Raw genomic sequence first — 13,406 nt, 5'->3', positions numbered from 1 at the left:
AGGGTAGGAGTGAGTGGGGGTTTAGAATCATAGAATAGCATAGTTGGAAGGGGGCCTACAAGGCCATCGAGTCCAACCCCCTGCTCAATGCAGGAATCCACCTTAAAGCATCCCTGACAGATGGTTGTCCAGCTGCCTCTTGAATGACCCTAGTGTGGGAGAGCCCACAACCTCCCTAGAGGCTTGTTTAGTAGAGGCTTGTTTCAGGATAGGATTAGGAAAGAGGGGCTCTAGGATTTGGAGGTGCTTAGTATTCCTTGGGAGGTTGAGGGAGGGAGGTGTTATGTGTATAATGTAGAATAATCCTAAAGTGTCTTTCAAAATCTTTTCCTATATGAATAAACTTTATTCTTACTTTGTTTTATCAACCACATCTGCTCAGTCATATGTGTTACTTCAGGGGGATAATACACACACACACTCACACACACACGAGGTTTTAGGATTCCCTCGTATTCTTTTAGAAGATAAAGAATAGGGAGTGGCAGCGAAGGAGAGGTTTAGTAGTAGACGTCACTTGAGGCTGGTGGTGCCAGAGGCCCCCTTGTTACTGCATAGCAGAGGGTGTCGCTGCCATGTTTCTGTAACTGAATGCTACAGAGAACCCAGGGAAGGTCCTCTTTTATGGGCTTTTTAAGACCCCACCCAGATTCCTTCAGGGAGCTCAGGGCAGGGTACGTGGTTTCCCCTTCCGCGTTTATCCTCACAACAATCCTGCAAAGTAGACGGAGAGCGCGATTGGCCCAAGTTCATCCAGTGAACTTCACGGCTGAGTAGGGGGAGGTTTAAACACCCTCCTCCCCAACCTTCGTCCAACTATCTAACCGTTACATCACATTGGCTTTTCCGGCAAAGCAGATGACTTCCTGTGAGTTTGTGAGCTCACAGGAAGCGGATGGTGTTCGCAGGTTGATGCCAACAGAGCTGTCTAATAAGTAGCAGTGGCTGCTTTCTTCCTCTTGGCCTTGAGCGCCAACAATCCTGAACTCCTCCTTTTCTCTCCCTTTGTTTGCTCTGCCTGGGCTGCAGGATCTCGCCACCTTCCTGGAACAGATCGGCTGTCTGAAGTACCTGCAGGTGTTTGAGGAGCAAGATGTGGACCTTCGCACTTTCCTGACTCTAACAGAGAGTGACTTGAAAGAGATTGGCATCACGTGAGTTACCGGAGCTCTCCTTGGCAAGCTGGGGCGTCCGACACCTTACAAATCCTGTCCCCAAGTCCCTCCGCTCTTGCCACTTAAAGCTTGAATTCTCCCCTGTGGTTCTCAGTCAGGTTACATCTATGTCCACTGCTCCCAGTTTGGTGACCCGAAACATAGGAAGCATCCCTGGGAAAGATCGTTCCATCCTGGGCTGTATTGTTGCACTTAAATCCTTGGGACTCTGTTGTCATTGCTGGCAGAATTTGAGGTGCCTCTTTGCCCAAGCGTCTAAGAATTGTGAATCCTGGCACTTCCTTTCTCAGTTCATTATAGGGATGCTTTCTCCTAAGAATGTTATTTCAGCTCTGTTTTGTGCAGATCGCATAAACTGAACGGATCCTTCGTTTACTGCTGTTAATCATATGCATAGTGTGATTTTTATAAGAATAAACACAGAATTCAGCTTCCCAAGAATGTCAGCTTCCTTTACAATACTTCGTTTTTAGTCCATAGGTTCAGGGGCAGTGTTACTAATCCTGATGGCGATATGTTACCTCCAGTGTCAGAGGCAGGATCTATGCGTTATTTGCTGGGGAACATGGGCGGGAGGGTGCTGTTGCACTCATGTCCTGCCTGTGGGTTTCCGGTGGGCAGCTGGTTGGCCACTGTGTGAACAGAATCCTGGACTTGGTCGACCCGTGGTCTTACTCAGCACAGCTCTCACTTTCTTATGTTTGTGAAACCTCATGCCAAAATACGATTTCCACTGGTTTGTGGGGTGGGTGGGGTGGGGAGGCAGAGCTATAGTGCCACATAACACCTCCCTCCCTTGACTACCTATATAAATGATGCAACCCAAGCAATATATATATAGATTTGCAGAAATTAGCATTCCTTTAAAAACACACAGATCTTTCTGAAGCTTCTATCGTGCATGTGGATATTTACGGTGCAGACCTGGTCTCCCCGGATCAGTGTAGAACAGACCAGTCTTAAAAAATAAAGACGGTTTTGTCCTGCCCATGTTCTTTCTCAACGAGAGAAGGCAGCAATGAGGTGGCCATTAGCTTTGCTGCTTTATCTCTTCCTGCTTTTCCCTGTAGTCTCTTTGGGCCAAAGAGGAAGATGACGTCTGCCATTGCCCGATGGCATAGCAGCGCCCAGCCTCCCAGGGATGCCCTCGAACTGGCCTACGCTGATCGTCTGGAGGCAGAAATGCAGGAGCTGGCCATTCAGCTCCACAAGGTAAGAGCGTCAGAAAGGCTCTGCACACCTGCTTCCGGATAGAGAGTGTATTATCACGTCCCATTCGTGGCACCTGTGTGCTGGCCTGGGGCCTCTTGAGAAAGGTACTCCATTGGATGCCTAGCTAAGAAGAAAGATTGGCTGCAAGAACGGCAAATGCTATTTTGGGCTGCATTAATAGAAGTATAGCTTCCAAATCACATGAGGTCCTGGTTCCCCTCTATTCGGCCCTGGTTAGGCCTCATCTTGAGTATTGCATCCAGTTCTGGGCTCCACAATTCAAGAAGGACGCAGACAAGCTGGAGGGGGTTCAGAGGAGGGCAACCAGGATGATCAGGGGTCTGGAAACAAAGCCCTGTGAAGAGAGACTGAAAGAACTGGGCATGTTTAGCCTGGAGAAGAGAAGATTGAGGGGAGACATGAGAGCACTCTTCAAATACTTGAAAGGTTGTCACACAGAGGAGGGCCAGGATCTCTTCTCGATCCTCCCAGAGTGCAGGACACGGAATAGCGGGCTCAAGTTAAAGGAAGCCAGATTCCAGCTGGACATCAGGAAAAACTTCTTGACTGTTAGAGCAGTACGACAATGGAATCAGTTACCTAGGGAGGTGGTGGCCTCTCCCACATTAGAGGCATTCAAGAGGCAGCTCGACAACCATCTGTCAGGGATGCTTTAGGGTGGATTCCTGCCTTGAGCAGGGGGTTGGACTCGATGGCCTTGTAGGCCCCTTCCAACTCTGCTATTCTATGATTCTATGAAGAGCCTGAAATGTGGAAAGGGTGGAGCTGGAACTCTGTTGGCAATAATATTTTTTATTATTATTTTTTGCCAAGCTGGCAGGTGTTTTTTCTCTCCTTCTAAACCACTGTAAAATGAAATACAAAAACCGCTGTTGTCCTTGTGCAGGAAGGTTTAGCAGTCGTTCTTGAACCTTCATTGGCATCGACAACTCCAGGCCCTCGTCTCTTAGCCCCTCTGCCATGTTCCCTTGCAGAAGTGTGAGGAGGTGGAAGTGCTGAAGGGGCAGGTGTCCCAGGAGCAGGAGCTGCGTGCCGTGGTCGAGGGCTGCTTGATGGAGCAGGATGTGGCCTGGAGCGATGCCCAGGCAAACCTTCAAGAGGTGCAGGCCATCACCAGAAACGCTGGGATCCTCCTAGAACAGATGCAGTGAGTTCTTCTTCCCACAAACGTGTTCACCTTGGGCCCCTGCTTTTACCCTCTGTCAGCTCCTGCATCCCTTGAGGGTTAGATCAGAATTGTGGATGGGCAGATCAGAAACGTGGAACTTGGGGCACCGAGTTGCCCTTGCTAGCTGCCAAAGCCTTTGCTGCTTGATGCCTGGGAATTTGTCCTTCCCTCTGGTGTTTAACCTTCCCTGCCTAATGTAGGAGTTGCCACCGCTGCCTCCGTGTTCTTCTCATTGGAATTAAGCAGAGTTATATGTGAATCATGATTCTGGAAAGGCTCAACGAAAAAGCACAAGTTGACTTAGGGTGTTTTTTTTAAAAGTAAAAACTCACATTTCTAGCCCCTGTAATTACGATTATATGCTTGAAAGTGTGTGGCCAGTGCTTAGTGAAATCTCAAGAGCCGTAGAGGAGGCTGAGCAAGGGTTTTAGTAGCTGAGGGCAGGGCTCCATCCCCTGCATATCTCCTTAACTGTTGCAATACCAGAATAAATTAGGCAAAATAGTCAACATGGCAGAATTCTTCAAGCTTGATGTAAATGCCTCTCTTCAGTTCTGCCTTAGCTGCACAGCTCTGAAATCACATTTTCGCGAGGATTATTTTGCCACTCCAGGACTCTATGATACTGACATTGCGCTGTCCTGATGACTTGCACGTGTTTTTTTAATTCTTTTCGCATCATGCCGCTGACAATATTTGGGATTTTCTGGTAGGGCCTGTCAGGCAGAACTGTCTTCCCGAATGAATCAGGAGCGTGCAGCTAGCCGGTTTTCGGACGTTAAAGCGCAGCGGCCAGCTGGTAAGTAGGAAGATCTGATAAATATTCAAAGTGAGGTCTGAGCAGCAAGCATCTATGAGAATGCAGTCAGTGGGGAGTAGCTGCCACAGTAACACAACTGCAGGCAGGAAAGCTGATGGAGATGTCAGCAGACCTGAGCTGCTGAGCAGCTCTCGGAAATTCCTGCTTAATTCCGCCCCCCCCCCCCCAAGTGAAGTGATGACTGGGAGCAATTAATGTTTTACCATCGGGAGCAACAAAACGGAACATGGGGGAATTAGCCAACCCACATGACCTGGGGAATTTAACTAAGAAGCTTATTCTGCCTTATTGAAGAAACCCACAAAAGTTACAAGCCGGCACAAGTTTTTACAAGCCTGTTTGGGGGCTGGCACTGGTTTGATCAAGGGCTGCCTCTCTCTGTTGGGCGCAGAGGAGCAGGGGCATGCGCCGATCCTCCCCCACCACACTGATTGCTCACATGCATGCAACCCATGTTTGCGGCCGCCAAGCTAGTGCTTAGATAATAGGGCTGTGCGAAAATCTGGGACGTAGCAATAAACGAAAAGTTGACGCAGAAGTTAAGAACACATACAGGGATAAAGAAAAGAGACACCTTCAGGACGGGCTGGAAAAAAAATATATAGACTATATGAAAAAGGAACCAAACAGAATAACTATGGCAGAGGCCTATAGAAATCTATGGGACGCATAAAAAACCAGACAACCAACAACCTCCTTGAAGTGTTTTGTCAGACTCGTCACAACTAATGAGATCATTCCACTTTGCATGTTAAGTGCTGGGATTTGATGTAATTGACAAGCGTAGGGAGGGAATGGGAAGGGTTACAGAGTAAGTATGGACATGACAAGGAGTGGGTTATGGCGGTGGTATTATGTTTTCAACAGAGTGCCTTGCTATGTATTAATGTTTATATAACCCCACAGCGTCTGCATGTACAAATCAAACAATTATGGTTAGAACTGGAACACTTTGTGGAGCAATGTTTGGATCTTTACCCCCACGCCCGTGTCATCATGGGAGGAGATTTAAACGCTAGAATGGGCCCCAATGATAAGACTTTATATGCCCGGTTTCACCAATATCCACCAGATATAGGAGCTGCCTCACCTCTGCTTATTAGGACCTCCGTAGATGACAGGTGTAATATAGCAGGCTTGTGTCTAGCACAGATGGCATATAGACAAAATCTGTCAATCAGTATGGACGTGGTTTGTGTATTATAAAATAAATAAATAAATAAATAAAAATAAGATAATAGCGCTGTGCCCTGACCCTCCTGCCAACCCGCACTGGAAGCCAATTCAGAGCTTTCAAATCAGGCCCCACCTGATCCACATCCGAATCACTTCAGATCCGCATCCAGGAAAGCCCAGTGTAAGGCCAAGGGATATTAGGGCACCCTAACCCCCTGCGTTCACCCTGCCCCGATGAATCCACGTCGCGCCGCTGCCCACCCACTCTGTCCGGGACTTACCAGACCAGCCACTCGCTCCTCTATAGAAACCGCTGTTTTTACCCAAGAAGGGAGCTCTGTCTTGTTGTTGATCTAATGTTGCACACAACAGCAGCCATAAAGGGCCATTTCCGGAAATTTGGATTCAGCGCTGAAGCAGCGCACAGCCCTATTAGATAATAAGGCTCAGCTCTCCCCGCCACTGGTGAGTGATTAGAATGGGGCAACTGGAGAACGATCCTAGCAGGATGCTTAGAAATCCCGCCGAGCCCAGATGTGTCAAGGAAGCATAGAATTCACTCCCTGACACTGCAGCAGATTGTGACATTCAGAATAACCGGGGGGTTATTAGCCCTCCTCAGATGGTGGCTGTCATCAGTTTTAGAAGTTTTAAGGTGCCACTCAGTTTAATCAGCCTGAAAAGGTTGGACCTGTCAAAAGGGCTCGTCTTCTGACTGATCGCTATAAGTGTTGCAGCCTTACTTTCGGTGTACCGTCTCTAAGCCTTGTCTGTTCTTCAGGGGGCCTCTGTTTTGCCGCACGGTCATTACTTTGCAGCCTAAACCTCTCCTGAATGTCCTTTCTCTTCCGTGTTTCCTGAGTGGCCTTTCCTGCTGCTTTGAGTTTTGTTCTTTGTTTTTAATTCCTTGGAGCAGTTCTCCAGCCCAGACTCCCCTTCCTACTCCCGAAAGGGTATTTCAGGCTGCACGAGAGGAATGCCCCCGTTGCACTTCAGAGGCTTGAGGGAGGGAGGTGGCTTCAGAGGACCTGCTTTCTGCTGAGGCCAATTCGTCCCCAACCCCATTGCCTTCACGTTTTTCATGGGTCCTGAATGGTTCATGTGAAAAACACATGGAGACGCCATTGCTGATTTTCGTTTCAAGTAAAACTATGAAGGCTGTTCGTTTGACCGCACCTTAATTCAAATGTGAGCCTCGTGTGGCACAGAGCGGTAAAGCAGCAGTTTCTGCAGCTGAAACTCTCCCCACGGCCTGAGTTTGATCCCAGCGGAAGCTGGTTTCAGGCAGCCGGCTCGGGCTGACTCAGCCTTCCATCCTCCCGAGGTTGGTAAAATGAGTACCCAGCTAGCTGGGGGAAAGGTAATCACGGCCGGGGAAGGCAACGGCAAACCACCCCGCTATAAGGCCTGCCAAGAAAACGTCAGCGAAAGCTGCCGTCCCTCCAAGAGTCAGTAATGACTCAGTGCTTGCACGAGAGGTTCCTTTCCTTCCTTTCCTTAATTCAAATGTGGGTAGCATGTTGGGGGGCTGACTCAGCCATGACTCTCCAGTCGGCAGACCTTGTTTCGACTCTTTGTCCTGATCCCTCTTTATTAATGCTGTTCTCTCCTCACGTACGGCCGGTGGGTGATAGGCCAGGAGGCATTGACTCTCCCTGCCAATTCTTCCTAGGCCCAGAAGGATGGCCATCCACCTTGAAGGTCCTCAGCTTGCCTGAGCTGTCAACTCTTCTGCAGGAGTGTGTGGGAGAAATGGGTAAGGTTAAAAGGCCTCAAACGCTCACATCCCCCTTCGCCTGGAAAGGAAACAACTCCTTAGCGGTGGCGGATGGCTGCGAAACGCCGCTGCTGTGAATCTAAATGAAACAATGGGGAGGAGGGGAAACGCCCCGTCTGGTTTCCCCCCGTGGAAGATCTCCTCTGTCCCCTTGACACCTGTGACAACTGAGCTGTTCTGTGTCCGTAGGGAAAGTCCTTCATTCTGTCAACCTTAATCTCGAGAGGCTGCAGAGTCCGGAGAAGGGCAAGCCGGCCCGGAAACACCCCTAGCAGTGGAGGAAGGTGCGTGGGAGAGCGCTGGTGAACGAGGGCTGTGCGTATGTGTGGGGTGGCGCGGTGCCGGGAAGTGCGAAGAGAAAGGCGGGCTGGTAGCACAATGGTGCGGTCCACGTAAGCCGTCCCACTCACTCGCTCTGTCTGCGTTATTATTATTTATTTATTTATTTATTTATTTATTTATTTATTTATATAGCACCATCAGTGTACATGGTGCTGTACAGAGTAAAACAGTAAATAGCAAGACTCTGCCGCATAGGCTTACAATCTAATAAAATCATAGTCAAACAATAAGGAGGGGAAGAGAATGCAAACAGGCCTCATAAGAACTCTGGAAGCTATTGTTTTGCTAAGGGGTAGTGGGATTCCTAGCTGCCTCCCTCTCCCGCCCCACCCTCCACCGGCAGTAATTCGTAGTTGAGAAATATCACAGTTAAAATACGCTTGATTCCAGTTAAAACCTCTGGTAGCGGGTGAGTCCCGACAAAGCATCTTCGATACCCTTGCAAAATGATCCTTGCTCAGGGAAAAGCCACGGCAGTGAGAACTGCTGTCAAACTGGTTTAAACTTTGGATTTCGGAGAAAGTGGATGGAGAGAACTCTCCCCCTCCGCCTCCCTTCCCATAACGTTTCAACTTGAGGCTTACCCGGCGAATCGATGGTCAGTTGATGCAGGACAGACAAAGTACTTCAAACTGCATATAATTAAGTAAGGTCACTTGCAGCCACAAGACGGGACGGCCCTTGGCTCAAACAGCCTTGAAAAAAGGGACTAGACCACATTGTGAAGGGTAGATCTATCAGCGCCTGTTAACTGGGGCTTCCAAAGGCAGCATGCTACTGATTGCGGGGGACATTTTTTGGCGTCAAGCCCTACTTGCGGACTTCCTGGAAGCATTTGGTTGAGCATTCTAGGGAACAAGTTATGGAACGACTGAACGTATCTTCGGTCTGATCCAGCAGAGGTCTTACGTTCTTGTTAGTGGAAGTGGACTGTAAATGTTTGCAGCTGGAGTGACACGAGCGTTCCTGCCTCCTGTTTTACCGGCTGCCGCCTCCCTTTGCAGAGATTCTGACGTCGGGTGACCCTTCCACCCAGAAGCTGTGTTTGCCTGGGAGAGTGAGCGAGTGTGAAAGGTGAATCGACTGCGCAGGCCGTCTGCAGCGAGAGCCGTCGGTCCCTGTCCGGAGAAAGCGGGCGAGACGTGGCGTAGAAAGGAGCCCCCATCTGGGCGAAGCAGAGACCCTGCCTCCGAAGGAGGAGCGTGGGTCTAAATCCTGCTGAAGTTGAAAGTTTGAAGGTTCCAAGCAGGTGACTTGACGTTGTTCGTCACTTACCATGGAAGGCGTGTTTGGTATTGGTTACAAATCAAAGAAGTGGCATCTTTCAGCAACCAAATTTCTCTCCTTTTGTCCCCTTCTCTGGGCTCACGTGGGAGGAAAGATTGCAGCCATCAGACTCTGTGGTTGGGGTCCTCCACCCCTTTTTGTGGGGTGGACCGGTTTAGAACTGGAGCTCCCCGAGGGTTTGCAGAAATGCAAGGACCCTCCCCATGTCCTGTCTCATCATGTTTGGTTTAGCGTGTAAGTGAGCAGCCACTGCAGCAGTGGCAAGGTGGAAGGTTCATCAGTGCTAGAAAGCAAGGAACACACACACACAACTTGGTGCACAACCACCCTCCCTTTTGTCCTCCACGCTGAGATGATTCTTCAGTGAAAGCGCCAACTTTAGCAATAGCCATTGGGGCGTTCCCAGTCCTTTCCTCTTCTAGCAGACCGCTTGGGCCTTTATTAGTCTCCGATGTTATGAGGCTCCCTTTGTGGGCACAAACATGGGAGTTGTAAATCCTCCTGCTGACTTACCTTGGGAGGCTCATGGTTTGGCCAGGGTGCTCCTCTGCAGAGCTGTGAACTCTTGGCCACTCATGACAACCTGCTGCTGTTCTTATGGGGCCACTCCCATAAGAGGAGCTGCGATCAGAGTTGTGCTCACTTCTGAATGCAAATCCCGTGTTCAGCGTGACATGGGAGCAGAACGTTCCCCAAGCTAGCTAGCAACAGAAACTGGCAGTCCCGGAGCCTTTGAATAGGTTGTGTTCATTCATTCAGAGACTTGCCCAGTGGTGGGGTACCTGCAGCTCTCCAGATGTTGGGCCACAACTCCCACCACCTCTCACCTTTGCCCGTACTGACTAGGGCTGATGAGCATTGAAGTCCAGCTGGAAGGTCAGAAGTTTCCCCACCCTTGGGCTAGCTTGATTGGGGGAAGGAGATGAAACCCTTTCGTTTCTCCCGCTTGCTTCTGACTGATTGCGTGTGCAGCCACATGGAGTCCGTGTACATAACCTTGAACCTTAGCTCACTTCACACCTGCATGGTGTGAAGACCCAGTAATGTAACGTGTTAACTAGACACCTGTATTCTGCAGGGTAAGTCATTTGAGAGCTAGGTTTGGTTGGCTCCCATCTGTGGTAAACCCTGGTTTTCCACTATCTGAAACGTGCAGACTAATCTTCCGCTTACTTAGAAAGGGTGCGTGTTTTAGCAGAGTGGCCGATGCTGTTGTTCAGAACTTGCATCGGTCCTGCAAAATGAACTCTTTCCTCTCCACCCGTGTTAACGCAAAGGGTTATGGGTGCCTTTAAAACTTCCGTGGCCTTTTACAGGAGTCTCAGCAAAGGGAGGCTGGTCTGGTGTGAAATCTACTTCGTTCAGCTTCCTTCTGAGGCACCAAGATGGTAAATTATTTTATAGTTTTATTGTTTTTATTGTGAGGTTTAAATTAGCTGCCTCAAATTGTACATAAGGTGAGAGATAAATATTTTAAATACAAATACAATAAACCCATGGCTAGACTGTACTACTTTCAGCTGCACGTGGGGCTTAAATTATAATTTCCTCCCTATCAAAAAGAGAATTGATGAGCCTCCACCTCCGCCTGGTGACCTCTAGATGTTTTGGACTGAACTCCCACCAGTCTAGCCATCTTGGCCAAGTGCTAGGGGACGATGGGTCTTGTGGTCCAAAACAGCTGGAGGACCCAAGTTGGGGAAGGATTCTACCCTTAAAGGTGGCTGTACTAGAGGTTGTCACCTTTCTTCCCTGCCACACTAGTCCTTTCTAACGCGCAGGGAATTATCTTGTATATTATCCACTGCAGTTTGAAGTGGTACAGCTCAGACATAGGTTAACCACTTTATTTGGTGCTTGCGAGAACCAGAAATTGTGGATTATTATTATTATTATTATTACTATTATTATTTTTAAAAAGAAATACAGTCAGTTTTTTTATATGCTGGTCTGAGTGGCGGAAAGAGCAACAGTGCTTTTAAATGGAAAATCTGGAACCTTTTAAAGGCCAAAGTGCACTAGAGAGAGCAGCCTATCTGGGTGCCTTTCTGATACTTAACCAGCACAGCCATTGGTCTTGCGGACTGTTGGCAATTGGAGTTGCAGTCCCAACGCATCAGGAGCGCATCAGGTTGCGGGAGGGTGTCCTTCAGAAGGGCCGATTCCCCCCGACTTTCGGGGCCCCAGTGTTCTTTTTGCAAACTGTTAACCTTGGTGACCAAAGTTTAACAACGTACTCTTTTGTGAAATAAATCACTTTGATTCTTAACTGTCAATGGTGCTGCCTGCTTGTGGATACGATGTCCGTGTCCATGGATGAATCGGGTATTTGCAGTTTCTCTTCGTCCTCTCTTCTGTGTTGGACAGAACCCTGGTCCATCTGATAATAGCAGCATGGTTCAACCCCCATTTCTCCAAACATTACCCTGCTCGTTTCTACAGGAAGTGCATCGCATTATGGGACCCTCCGCTTCCGATCATTTGTTCAGACCTTACCTGCGTAAGAACATAAGAAGAGCCCTGATGCTGAATCAGACCAAGGGTCCATCTAGTCCAGCACTCTGTGGCCAACCAGCTGTCGACCAGGAACCAACACACCAGTCCTGGGCTAGAACTGAACGCTATCCCTTGAAAAAGCCGGTCCCATGACAGTTAACACGGTTGACATTGGTGTCACTTAGAGTAGCAACTGGAATACTTTGAATCCTATCCAGATTGGTGGGGTTGATTCATGTTTTGTTTATATTTTCACAAGCCTGCAATTAAGTGGTTAGTGTGTGTGTTTGTGTCCCGTTAGAAGGACGGGACACAAACACTACAGCTGCTGTACCGTAGCATGCACTTACTCCGAAGAAAGGCAGAATCTGCAGAGGAAAGGGAAGCCTGAAAGCAAGTTCCAGGAGATGATGATGATGATTTATCGTGTTTATATCCCACCTTTTTCCCTCTTACAAGGAAAACAAGGCAGATCACGTGGTCCTCCACTTTCTCTCCATTTTATCCTCACAACAGCCTGGTAAGGTAGGTGAGGCTGAGAGTCTGCGACTGGCCCAAAGTCACCCAGTGGGTTTCCATGGCCAAGTGGGGACTAGAACCCGGATCTCCTGACTCCCAAGTCCGACACTCTAGCCACTACACCACGCTGGCTCTTCCCCACTAGAATGTTAGCAGATGCTAACATTCTAGTGGGGAAGAGCTGTACTCTCCAGTTCCTCCCTCCGGACTCGGAATCCTTTAAGCCCACCGTTGCCTCCCTTAGAGCTGTGTAGAATGTAGATCACAGCCCCCCTGGCAGAGCCTGCCATGCCCCCACCCCCCAAAAAGAGCATTTGTTCTGCCGAAAAGTATTTATTGACATTATTTTGGAAACGTGCAAATGCGAACTTCCTCCATCAGGGTTCTGTCCAAAGGAACTCGCCAGACTGGGCTGAGTTCACATAATGTTTCCTAAACTTCCTTTGCCTGGGCTACGCCACTTGACCTGAATTCTCAATGCCGGAATAGGCAGGGATCTTCATGTTATTTATTTATTTCATCTTTTTTATATCCCACCTTTTTTCCTCCAAGGAACCCAAGGCCGCGTACGTAATCCTCCTCTCCGTGTTATCCTCACAACAACAACAAGCCCTGTGAGGTAGGTTGGGCTAAGAGTCTGTGACTGGCCCAAAGTCACCCAGTAGGTTTCCATGGCCAAGTGGGGACTAGAACCCGGATCTCTTGACTCCCAGTCCGACACTTTAGTCACTACACCACACTGGCTCTCTTCATAGCATCTCCAAGGTAGCCTTTTAAATACTTTTTCCTGACATCCCATCTTCCCCAGGTCATTGAGGCCTAAGTGATGGGAGTGTACTTCCTGGGCAAGGAGGATGCTTCTGCACATCCCTCCGCATTATAAACAGAGCCAGCAGTTAGGTTAGGGAAACTCCACTCTTCCCTTGAGGGTCATGGTCTCACCTATACATATTACCAAAGCGGGCAGAGAGAGATGAATGCTTCATAGTGAGTAGAAGCTGCTCCCCCTGCAGTGGGTTAAAATAAGGCACAATTCAGCCCCTCTCCTAGCACGCTGGCATGTCCTTTTGCGCAGCTTGGGCATCACCATGGCAAAGGGTGGACCAAACCGCGCCCTTTCTTTAGTCTCTCACCCACTGGGAAAGCAGGAGTGCTTCTGTGCAGGCAGAAGGAGAACACTGCCTATGAAAGAAGGAATAGCTCACAGTAAGCCATCAGATGCAACGTGTGTCTGCTGCTGGTCAGAGTAGGCCTGTGATGGTTAGGAGGTGCAGGGAGAAGAGTTTCCCCAAAGTTAGCACTTTGCTTTTCAAGGAGGACTGAGCATGGCTTGCGCTGCAGCGGTAAGGAAAGCAGAGGTGGATGCTGGTCTCTGCCTCCCACAAAGTGCTTGTCCTCTTCTGAGCCGCACCT

General features: G+C 49.0%; 1 protein-coding gene across 1 annotated transcript in view; it reads left to right on the top strand.

The window, feature by feature from the left end:
- Positions 1-11,247, top strand: part of ANKS3 (ankyrin repeat and sterile alpha motif domain containing 3) — a 32,577-nt gene extending 21,330 nt beyond the window's left edge. The window contains exons 11-17 of the mRNA XM_063143178.1: positions 1,030-1,154; positions 2,246-2,387; positions 3,383-3,555; positions 4,290-4,375; positions 7,245-7,328; positions 7,539-7,633; positions 8,696-11,247. Of these exons, the coding sequence (XP_062999248.1) occupies positions 1,030-1,154; positions 2,246-2,387; positions 3,383-3,555; positions 4,290-4,375; positions 7,245-7,328; positions 7,539-7,621 (693 nt within the window). The 3' untranslated portion in view covers positions 7,622-7,633; positions 8,696-11,247. The remainder of the gene's footprint in view (positions 1-1,029; positions 1,155-2,245; positions 2,388-3,382; positions 3,556-4,289; positions 4,376-7,244; positions 7,329-7,538; positions 7,634-8,695) is intronic.
- The last annotated feature ends 2,159 nt before the right edge of the window (positions 11,248-13,406 follow it).

This window comes from Elgaria multicarinata, chromosome 17 (genome assembly GCF_023053635.1).
Source record: "Elgaria multicarinata webbii isolate HBS135686 ecotype San Diego chromosome 17, rElgMul1.1.pri, whole genome shotgun sequence".
Taxonomy (NCBI): Eukaryota; Metazoa; Chordata; class Lepidosauria; order Squamata; family Anguidae; genus Elgaria; species Elgaria multicarinata.
Note: the sequence above shows the minus strand (reverse complement) of the source record. Positions and strands in the feature narration are given on the sequence as shown.